The 12360-nt window shown below is 36.5% G+C and overlaps 1 protein-coding gene across 1 annotated transcript in view; it reads right to left on the reverse strand.

The window, feature by feature from the left end:
• Positions 1–12360, reverse strand: part of BTBD8 (BTB domain containing 8) — a 38074-nt gene that overhangs the window by 20966 nt on the left and 4748 nt on the right. Inside the window, exons 3-5 of the mRNA XM_055815358.1 lie at positions 5085–5356; positions 4058–4175; positions 921–1010 (exon numbers count right to left, since the gene is read on the reverse strand). Of these exons, the coding sequence (XP_055671333.1) occupies positions 921–1010; positions 4058–4175; positions 5085–5356 (480 nt within the window). The remainder of the gene's footprint in view (positions 1–920; positions 1011–4057; positions 4176–5084; positions 5357–12360) is intronic.

Below are 12360 nucleotides of genomic sequence, written 5' to 3' on the forward strand. Positions count from 1 at the left end.
AACATACCATGCATAGCATAAAAGCTAAGGAATCAATGAAAAGTTTATTGTTTTATAAGGATTAGGAAGTTATAACCAGATCAACAGATAACCTTCCTGCTTTGCAGCAGTGTTATTACACTGACAGAAAACTAAAATTATGAAAATATGAGAAAGTTGGCCAAGCAATTTTGTATTAGCACAAAACAATTTTGCAGCACTGTAAGGTACACAGTTCTTTCTGAAGAACGCTTCAGCCAACATCATGCCTGGAGAAAAAAGCTAACATGTACAAGTATCAGTATTAGTTTGCATTTAAAGAAAATTTAATATATTTCAATTGACTTTTCTGATACTGAGAAGAATTAACCTGGCAGACCCCAGTTTATCTATGAAGTCTTAAGTATTCATCCTGTACCGACAGCTCCATTATTTCCAGCTCTCACACAGAAAGCCATTGTGAACAAGCACACTAGTCAATTTTTTTTTAGTGTGATGCTGAAACAGCATTATTAAATACTATTTAAGAACTCTAATTAGTTGTCTTTACATTCTAGATACACACTGTACAAATAAGCATGAAAATAAATTACACTGTTCAGACATTCATAATACTTTTTATGACATGTACAACATGAAGTGAAAGAAGAGAATTGTAAAATAGACAGTGAATACTAAAATATACTCTAGAAAAAAGGATTAGTACTCTTCTGCTGATGAAAAAGATTTTTTCCCTGAACCATCTGACAACATTAACAAATACACTACACATGCTGTTTTATATTTAAGTCAAAACAGTACACAGGAAATCTATCAGGCTGAAGAAAAGTGTCAAGGCAGATTAATCTTCAGTGCTTTATACACAGCACAGTTGTTATATATTTGCAGTTATTTTAAATAGCCTACCTTGCTCCCCTACGACTTGCAAAGACAACACTTACCCTTGAAGAGTGATGTGCTCTTGGGAGCTTTCAGCCCAACTTCCACTCAGCATAGCAGCAAAGTAACTAGATCTGGCACATAAAATGGCCCTAAGAGAGAAAAAGTAAACATTATTCCACTAGATACAAATATTTATTATGAGAGTCTTTGAGAATGTTGACGTAAATCTTTGCCCTTTGTGCATTAAGGTGTCATCTGTATACTGCATGCCTTTTCTTCCAGTATGTTTGGAATTTCAAAGTACGCTACCGAAAAAAAACCACACAGTACTCTAAATTTCTCAGTTAAAGCTTGTTTCTAGTATGACTGACATTCACACAGAGGACATCTATCATCACAAGCATTTTCCTTTTATATAATATAAAATTCAAATTTATTTTTCCTATTTACCAAATAACAATAAATAACCTCATTTATACAGCCCCATTTCAGCCAAATAATTATATCTTGAATTTCTTAAATTCTTTTTATATTACAAAATGTGTATTTATTAGAAGGAAAAGGAAAAATATACAGCTTCTCTTATTTGAAATTGGCTGGCCACCTAGCAGCACATCCTAAAAGTCAAAGAGACTTGATACTAACATATGACACAACAATATGATGTGTGTTTCCAGCACTGTTTAAGAAGAGTTATCAATTACTTCTGTTTAGATTTCTTACTCTTGCATTTTTAAAAGGCATGACTGGCCGTAAAGGGGCTAATTTGATTTACTACTACTTCCAAAGACAATAAAGAAACCCCAGTCCAGTAGCCTGTGTAGCTGAGTATCTCCACCAGTTTCACAGTCTTCAAAAAAAACAGATTAGACCTTTGCAACAGGAGCTTCTTAAGCTGGAAGTGGCAGGGCAGAAAGGAAGAGAAGATAGTGGATAAAAAATGCTTTATGATTCCAGCCTTCCAGATTTATATCAGTTGTAGTGTTAGCCTTTATGTATCTTATCTGGGCTATTGCAGATGTAGATAACATTGTCATACATACAATTTTTTCCTGACTCTTACTAAGCTTCCTATTATTTATAAAATTACTTTATGTCATGTATTTCCTATGGCAGAAAAAGCAAAGTGTTATATTAGGCATGAGAATCCTTTCTTTCACATGTATTTCCTGACTCTTAAAATGTTTTAGAGCACTCTTATTTTGCGTAGGAAGAAGTAAGAAGAATGCTATTTATGGTCTCTTTTCTAGTCATTATGTAGTCTGGAATGTCTCTTCCCTCCTGCTTCAGAAGTCTCAATACTTTAAATTAGGAACTTCTCGCACATTCCTCCTGTGATTCATCCAGCAATAATAATAATGAAGCTTTTACAGAATATGTCATATCTCAGTGAAATATGTCAACACATAAATGGGTATTACATCACAACTTTGAGTATATGAAATTCTGAATACTCTCACGATCTTGTTTTTATACGATACAGTAACAATGGTTTAATGGAGATATGACATACACTATCTCCAATTTGTCACCCTCTTCCAAATAAATTTTAGTAATGAACAGGGCTAAATCAGCTTCAGGGCATAGTTGAAGTGGATTTCAAAGATTTATTTTAAATAACACACCTACTCAGTAGAATATGGACAAGTATGTATTACCTAAATATACACTGATAAAATTTTAACTTATAAAATACATGGAGATACCAAATGAATTTGAAGCAAATTTATCTGTGCTTTCCTACTGTCATGGTTTGTGCCACAGGTTTATTACTGAACAAATTTAATTTTCTCCACTCAGAGCTCTGTAGAATACAACCAGCACTAGGAAGACATAACTTGGCAGCTCTCTCAGAGCACCACTGCTCACACTGTAAAGTCTATTGCAGGTTCATATGACTTCATGAGAAAGTAAGGAATACTGAGATAAGTGGGTGTGAGATAGTGGGGTCTTAAATTGTCTCCTGTTTGAGAACTTCCAAAAAACCCTTAATATAAGTGAATCATACTGGTGCTTTCACCACAATAATACCGAAAATTAGACTTCCCTTATTGACTCCTACTGTTCACATGATGCAGTACTAAAGCAAGAAAGCCTTGTGCTTGTTTCAGAACATCATTGTTTTCTCTATGGTTTACTGCCATTTTTTTTGGTGCTGGTTAGACTAGTACATTGCTCCAGGCAGTTAAGTGGCCTAAATTAAAGAAGCGCTGCTGACAATCTTTTTGTTGAGTTTCTTTCTACATTATTTTCTTCTCAAAGTTGCGGACCTGAGAAAATGTCTTATAGTGCAGACCAGAAGAAACAAACATGCCTAACTACACTACATTCTAGAAATTTAGTATATATCCTAATTCTGTTATTTAGAGAAAATAAAATACTCCCTTCACACTATTATGACAGATGTTCTGTAAAAATATTTGTAATGCCAGTATTGTAACCCCACACACTGGTTTTGTGTTGAGAAAATACAAAAAGTGGAGGGGTTTTATAATCCCTTTCTGCTATTTATGTAATAAAAGGGAACAAAACACAGGCTGTCTAGTTTGCTATCTCAAATGCAAACAGACTCAAATCAAAGGTACAAGGAATGGTACTGACACTTTATTTGCTTTCCCAAGCTACAGAAGTCCAATAAGCCAAAGTTCTTAATGGTGTTGGACTTCAGATCTAATAAAGGCTGTTGACAATCTTTACATCTACATGACTGCAGTAATGAAAGTAAAATCAGATTCTGTATGCAGGTTCTGAAGAGCAGAAAAAACCCTCGTAATTACTGCTACAGAAGTTTTCTACCTGTATGGTAATTTTATTCAGCATTAATAGCTGAATAGTTTATTAACAGATTTTTCATTTTCTTCAGACAGCACAGATTATTTTAAAGAAGGTTAGCAAACAAAATCTACACAGTATTTATACATAAGTGTATACTTATTATATCAGTTTACAATGGCAATCTTAGAAGTGCTAAAATGCCATTGTTTTCACAATAGTTGCTACTAATGAGATAAATTATTTTCATTAGTAACAAAGTATGGCCACTTCTCACATAAGACCTAAAAGCTATTATATGGTTCACAGCTAGATAATAGCACCAGCAATAACTTACTATAGATATACAGTATATATAGATATATAGCAGCATTTTATACTAGAAGGATTTTGGTTGAAAATCTTTACTGTAATACTTACGTACCTGTGAGCTTGAAAATCTTTGCCTTCTATGCAAATATTAATATCTGGACAACAGCACTTATTGTAGAGCATCATTAAGTCTTCTCCTAACACAGATGCAGCTTCTAGTTTCGAATTACCTGCAGATGGAGAGAAATAGCTATTTTCACTCTGTCCAGTGTAGACTGGATTATCAACAGCACACAGACAACTTGATTTTAAAAGAAGAATCTGACATAATGAGATTTTTTAGTATTGCATGTTCAAGCTAGAATTTTTCTTGAAACTTTTTCCAGACCATGCCTATTATTTCTCACTTTGACTTGATATATCAGAAATTTGACCAATGCTTCATATTTGATACCTATAGAAGTGCTACAGTTACTCTTTTGTAAGATTATGTAGGCAGCTCATTTTTTCTACAGAGACGTGGTACCTCTGCATTAAAGAAAAGTAGACTCTGAAGAAGTTCAGGGTATTGTAGTGCTACAAGCTTCTGCCTGAACAGATTCGTTGCTTGATCCAATCTTACTGACACAGCTGTATCAGCCATCACCTCTGGTGTAGATGCAGTCACACATTTCCTTGTGTTACTTATCTCACTCACAGTTGTAGCAGGGACAATTCTGAAAGATTCCAAAATCCTCATAAAACAGCAGTGGAACTAGTGTAATTTGCTAGAAAAGGCAAGGAGTAATGGAGGGATTCTGCTCTGTGGAAGTCCTACATGATGAGTACTCAAGTTTGCTGTATTACACAAAAAAAGACAGGACATAATGCAGATGAACATGCCTGATGCCTGACAAATCCTGTCAGATTTATTACGCTAAACATTGGCTGGGAAGTACTTCTGCCAAACTTCTGCAGCAATTCATTTCTTCGAAGTATGAAAAAACGAGGTGGACTGTAGCAAGGAATATCCACGTAAACTGTGTTATAACAATAGCTTTAATCTTTGCCCACATTTTTACATCTGTATAAGTATTTGCATAATTATTTAAAAGAAAAAAAACCAAAATGAACAAACAAAACTATAATTCCAAACCTACCTTCAGTGGCTTTGTTGCTTTCCGCATCAACAACTACTTCCGGAATTTCCTCTTCAATACAAGATGAGCAATCATCTTCTTTCTGCACAGCTCCACTTGGAGTATTCTGATCAACAGGTATTCTTTTAACAGCTCCAAGACAATTTACATTTGTTTGAGTGTTCTGAAGAGTAGCAGTGTTGTTTTCTTTTATTAATTTGGGTTCCAATACCTTTTTCATCATAGCCAGCTCCTCAGCTTCTTTAAGATTTTTATCAGATGAATATACAAGCCTAGAAGTTGACAGCAAGATTACTCCTGTATTTTTTTAATTGATCAAAATAAACAAATAAAAATTGACTTTTATTTGTCTAACATAGTTCATGACCAGAAAACCAAAGCTGGACTCTACAGTGCTTAATAATAAAAACCCCTTTTTAAAACTGTATCTCTGGCAAACTTGCTTTGTCAAGCATTGAAAAAGCATAAACCAGCACTACAAATAAAACGTAGTTATCAGGTTAAAAGGAACAAAGGTTTCTTTCCCTCACTTTGCTTTTTTAATTAAAGGAACTTTTTCCTGCTTTTTATAGCTCATATATTAATACTATAATCATCTACTGGCAAAAGCATAAGCAAACTGTATCACTAACGACTGATTTAGAAATCTTAGTATGACCAAGAAAACGCATTTGATTGTCCTTTAATATCAAATTTACAAACCCCAAAATATAAAAACCTTCTAACATCAAGGTTACAAGTACAAAACCATAAGACTGGTATAGAGACATAAATGAATGTTATTAGATATAAAAATTTTAATTTCAAAGGAAGTGCTTGAAAGCATGAAAATTTGCAGTTAAGATTACCCAAGAGCTTTCACTTTGCCCATATAGTAATTCCAGCTTCCCACTTGCCCATCTGTTTCACCAGCTTATTTTTGGCTCAAGATCTGGAAATGCTAACAAAGCCCACAGTCTGTGACTGCAAAGATCTCTTATTTATAGATACTGCACTCCAGCAACTTAATGGAGCCTTAAGAAGTCAATGTAACAGATAACATGATTTATCAGTGGTTTCATACCACATAGATGAAGTTAGCAAAGTTTAACAGAAGAGCTAGTTACTTTGGATTTAGCAGATGTACTTACAGATCTGCATTTAGTCACTCATTCCATGGCAGTTTTTATTGTTAATACTGGGAACAATGTAATTTGACTATGTTATTTGAACACTATCCTCTAGAAGGGCAGAGAAAACATATAAAGAAGTCTTCTTCCTTAAGTCCTGTATTTAAAAGATTGAGTTAGGTAGAATTTTTTTTTTTAAATCTGTGTGATACACATTCTTACTGAGAGAGAATGACAAGAAACAAGAATGTAGGGAGTGGGAATTTTAATATTTTATTAGATTTGGAAATCAAGGGCCAGGAAAACATTTGACAGGAGTAATAAATTTTTACAGTAGGGTTGGTGGACCCTTTTTATGTGGATTTTTAGGGTTGTTGTACCTATATGTGCTTTCAAAACTTCTAACCTGTGAACTTGGCCTGACCATGTTTTGCTTTTCGTATTTACAGTACTTTCCAACCCAGTGTAACAATAGCATGAGGAAAAGGAAAGTAATAACATGCCATATTACCAAGAACATTACAAGAACCAGAACAAGGCTGCTTGCTGGAGCAGGGAGATTTTGCAGTTCTTTAGAAAATTCAAGACCATGACTTCCACGCATCACTATGCTGCTCAGTACTTAACACTTGTGTTTTACAGCTCTGTGGCAGTAGGACTCAAGAACAGAAATTCAGAGTAGAAACCCAATTAACCTAAAGATTTCAAAATTCCACAGTATTCTGAAGTTTTGTCTTCACGTTGTTTCTGCACATTAGATCTTCCAAGAAAGGTCACTTCACACAGAGAATGCCACTACTAGACAAAATGTAATCAATTCCCACTTTATCCCTGCAGCTTCACCAGATGTAAGCAGATACCACAATTACAAAAGTAAACTGGTAATACATAATGAATGCAAAGAACTGCAGAAAGATCTCAAGTAAGGGTTGTTGAAAGAGAATTGCCATTCAAAACATGTCAGGTTAAATTTGCACTGGAACTTTACTTATTCACCTCTCCGTTGCTGCGGAGCTATTGCATATTCAACATGTAAAGACAGTACTAATTGACTTTGAGGGAGAAAGAAAATTAGCAGCAACAGATACTTTGCTTTGCCATAAATTCATTTTTTAAATATTTTTTGTTTACTTTCTGCCAGTTGCTGAAAAACATATCCATGGGGAATCTGATAAACAAGGCAATGAAGCAACAATCTGGGGATCCTCATGTTGTTTTCAGATAATCCACATAAGAAACCTCAGGAATGCAATTTTATTATCACTAGGTTGAAGTCATTAAAAATGGCACCCTTACCACAACTAGGAACTCTGTAAATAAACCAAGTGGCATGTTCTTGAACCAGAACTAAGTGGTTCTAGATCAGAAAAAGTTATTCTATTTGAAATAAGTTTTCTTCCTGTAAAAAGTCAAGGAACTTTCATTATTTCAGTTAACATTTAAAATCCAGCCACAGTCCTGGATTCATTACTTCCAGAAATTCAGCAGAGTATTTGTACATTAAGAATCCTGCTTAATGCAGACTCTAATTTACTACTTTGAAAGACTCATGGAGGCATCCATAATTCAGCTTCACAGACAGCAATAATGACTGTGGCACACCTTTTAGAAAATTCCCTTTATCTCAGTTAAACTCCATTAGATGTTCTTTCTAGAATGGAATGTACTGCAGCTTTCTAGAATGTATTATATCAAAGTTTGCTTGACAACACCCTTGATTTTATAGGCTTATTGCTAAAGGCAGAGTAAGGCTTTCTAGACTGATTTCTGTGGAGTATCAAATGGTGCCTTCTTGCATAGATAAAAGCTAGGGAAATCTTTCATCCACAGCAAAATGCATAGCTTGGACCTTGGAGCTCAGATGTTTTAGTGATAATGTAAAACCATCTTTTTAAAACACAGAGGCCTACTGCAGAATTATGATATGAATGGTTTTTACCATTCCAAACCTCTTGAGCAGGCATTGTTTGATGTGATACCTTAGTTTAGCAAGTTAAAGTGCAAAAGATTACAATTCTATAAAGTTACAAATTTATTTTTTAAATCAGATAGAGGTATCATCAGGAGGTCTTAGAGCTTGACCAGTTTTGAACTGAGTTAAGTATTTACAAGAAAGCAGTTTTCATAGTCATCTGAACAGTCACAGGCAACATAAAAATGTTCCAGTTCTTCCAGTATCCCTAATGGTGGTCAGGATAGAAGTAGTTTGTACTCACTATGACCAAACAGCTTCCTAGTAGAACATACAAGCAGTATGGAGTTACTTTGTTTTTGTAACAACACATAGCCTACTTGGACATCTCAAAATGCTCTTTGAAGAAAAGTATGTACTTTGTGGGTAGTTTGCAAAATACTAAGAAAATGCTAAGTAGCACAACCAAACTTACTTTTGTGGTTCTAAAGATTTCATTCATTGTGTTGTTTTTAAAGGTGTCCTGAAGTTACATAACCTCTCATTCCAAATCAACGAAGCTAAATTATTTGGGAAGGTTCTCAGCCTTAGAGGTCTCTATGAGGCCGACTCCACACAGTCTTGGAAACCATACAGTGTCATTAGAAGAGCAATCGTGCGATTCTGTTCTTGGAACAGCCACAAAGCCATACAGACTAGAATCAGTAAGACATGCTTAACACTCACTAAAAATGTAAAAAACATGCTAACAAAGAATTCCTAAGACGATATTTGGGTTAAAAAAGAATTTTACATTATGATCCACTTCTTTGGTCCTTCAAGTCAAAAGGTACATTTCCTTACTGCAGGCCACACACGCTGTCTGCAAGACTAACAAAAATACCAAACAGAAATCTTTGATGCCACTAATGACCATGGAGACAACACAAATAAGAAGGGAAGTGGGAAAGGGCAGGTTTTATTTTTATGAAATACCATACTCAAAAACACAAGGAACCCATTTTTGTTATTTCCAAGAACAGCAAAAGTCACTGGAAATGCCACCATTGTCACCAAACTTCACTGAAAGCTGTTAGGACAGCCTCTCCTATAGTCCCCAAAGTTGCTAACCAAATAAAACTACTCAACTAATTAGGCATCCACCTTTCAAATGCTCCCTACTGCAGCTTCCACTTGCTCTGAGTGAGAGTTCTTCACTGAGAGCACACCTGGAAAGTTACCTGCCATCTTCTCTTTACAAATGTTCTCCTTGAAGTTATACAGACACATACACACACATCACTGATGCTATTAGAGAAGTGCTTTTGAGTTCTTAGCTATTTAAGCAGACAGGATGTTGTACACGTTGTTATAGATAAATTGCATATATGCCCAGATTTGCAGAGCATCAGTAAAAAGATTACAAAGCAGTCCTGAACAAAAGCCATTAATGCCAGGGTAGAGGATATTTTTTTTCTATCTTTATTTTTTTTTTCCTATCAGCTAGCAACACATACTGATTGTTAATGCTAAAGTCTATCAGAAAATCAGAAACTCCTCCATCATAAATACTACGGATATTAAGAAACTGTCCGCACAAAAGTCCAACATATATGAAAAGGTGAAATTCTGCTGTTTGACAGCGCATTAGTTTAACTGCCCTGAAAAAAAGACACTATGGTAACTTTAGAACAGAGAGACAAGTACACATACCCAAAACAGGATACTTACCTGGTAGCATAAGGGATAATACAATTAATGAAAACGGACAAAAAAATAAATGTATTTTTTATTTACAAGTTGTATGGATTGCTGCATGTTATTTTTTATTAGGAACCTCATATAGCACATACCAGAACTTTGTAGTATCATAGAATGGTATGGGTTAAAGATCATCTAGTTCTAAATCCCTTGCCATGAGCAGGGACATCTTCCACTAGACCAGGTTGCTCAAAGCCCCATCCAGCCTGGCCCCGAACACTTCCAGGGATAAGGCATCCACAGCTTCTCTAGGCAAACCATTCCAGTGCCTCACCACCCTCCTTGTGAAGAATTTCTTCCTTGTATCTAATCTAAACCTACCCTCTTTCAGTTTGAAGCCATTCCCCCTTGTCCTGTCTCTTCATGCCCCTGTAAAAAGTCCCTCTCCAGCTTTCCTGTAGGTCCCCATTAGGTACTGGGAGGCAGCTGTAAGGTCTCCCCAGAGCCTTCTATTCTCCAGGCTGAACAAGCCCAACTCTCTCAGCCTGTCTTCATAGCAGAGGTGCTCCAGCCCTCTGACCATCTTTGTGGCCCGCCTATGGACTTGCCCCAACAGGTCCATGTCCTCCTTACGTTGGAGGCCGCAGAGCTGGATAGAGTACTGCAGGTGGGGTCTCACGAGAGCAGATCAGAGGGGCAGAATCACCTCCCTTGACCAGCTGGCCATGCTTCTTTTGATGCAGCCCAGGGTATGCTTGGCTTTCTGGGCTGCAAACACATATTGTTGGGTCATGTTGAGCTTCATCTCAGCCAACACCCCCAAGTCTTCCTCAGGGCTGCTCTCAATCCATTCTGTGCCCAGCCTGTATTTGTGCTTCGGGTTGCCCCACCCCATGTGCAGGACCTTGCGTTTGGCCTTGTTGAACTTCATGAGGTTCGCACAGGCCCACCTCTCAAGGCTGTCCAGGTCACCCTGGATGGCATCCCTGCCCTCCGGCGTGTTGACTGCACTGCACAGCTGGGTGTCATCAGCAAACTTGCTGAGGGTGCACTCAACCCCACTGTCCATGTCACTGACAAAGGTGTTAGACAGCACCTGTCCCAATGCTGACCCCTGAGGAAAGCCACTCATCACTGGTCTCCACTTAGACATTGAGCCGTTAACCACAACTCTGAGTGCAACCATCCAGCCAATTCCTTATCCAGAGTGGTCCATCCATCAAAGCCATATCTCTCCAGTCCAGAGACAAGGATGTTGTAGCAACTAGATTAGCACTGAAATATCTTCTGTACACATAAAATACCATATTATACAGTTTTACTTAAACAAAGCTCTGTGTTATCACAATTTAACCCCAAAATAAAAACAAGATATATTAACTTTTGTTAATAAAAATATCACTGAGAATGTAGAAGGTCTCTGAACTCACTCCCTGCCCATGGTTTTAATACATTCATGTCTTTAGCAAACCCAACTGCAGCAAATACTCTCATGAACTGCATTTAATCTTGGTGGACTTGCAAATATCTTTCAGTAATATACCTATAGCAGTGAATCTTTGTTAGTGCAAGTTAGGCATGTCATATGCACAACTTCAACTTACCTGAATCATTTAAGATACTTCCGTTTCTCTTTAGATTTGCTAAAAGAACTGTCTGCTTGATTTTTGCAGCTAAGATTGTTATTTTAACTGCATTAATTCCTTGACACAAGTATTTAAGTAAATTTCTTCTCATGAGATGCAACATCAGCTGCTTCGCTGCCTCACACAAGTGCCGATTAAATTTTCCAGTATCTTGTGAAAGATAAGCATTTCAAAAGATGAAGAACCTGGTCCATAGGCAGTCATGGTCCCAGCGAAAGGTTTCTACCCATTTCTCACAAATCGAAATTATTTTTTCCTTGGGGTGTAAATCCATGGCATTAAGATACAGTTTTCCAAAGCAAGATGTTATTATCACACACATACTGAACATACTGCAACTTGACAATTTAGCTTCCCAACTTCCTCTGAGAAACTGAGATTAGATACAAACATAGGTTAAAAAAAACAACAACCCAGTAAGAAAAAAAGACCAACTCATTGTTTCTATGGATGGGGAAAGGAGATAAGGTTGCCATTGTCTGCCATGTGTTTAAAGCCTGTTTTCATAGAAAGAAACAAATCATTATAATGAAGGCTTTCTTCCCCCAACACGATATATGACTTCATGTGGTATCTTACTTAATTCCCTCCCTCCTTTCTTGCTTATCAAAGTCTAACTATTCTCAATGACCAGGTAAGCTCACATTTACAGCTACAACAAACTAAATTGATGCTATAGTGACAAACACAGACCAGAGAATATGGTTGTATGCATGAAAACCATTAAATCAGAACAGCCTAGCTATTCAGAGGAGCAAATTCAAATTCCTTAATCCCTTAACTTGGGAAATAAAGGCTTTGGCTCACAATAATTTGGACTCAACTTTCTCAGTTTTCACTGTTCACTGAAGATAAGCCTTTACAGAGCATTTTAATGTCCACAATTCAGGATTTATTGTTTCACAAAATTTAACAGGCACATCAGATTT

Source organism: Falco peregrinus, chromosome 10 (genome assembly GCF_023634155.1).
Source record: "Falco peregrinus isolate bFalPer1 chromosome 10, bFalPer1.pri, whole genome shotgun sequence".
In the NCBI taxonomy this organism is placed as follows: Eukaryota; Metazoa; Chordata; class Aves; order Falconiformes; family Falconidae; genus Falco; species Falco peregrinus.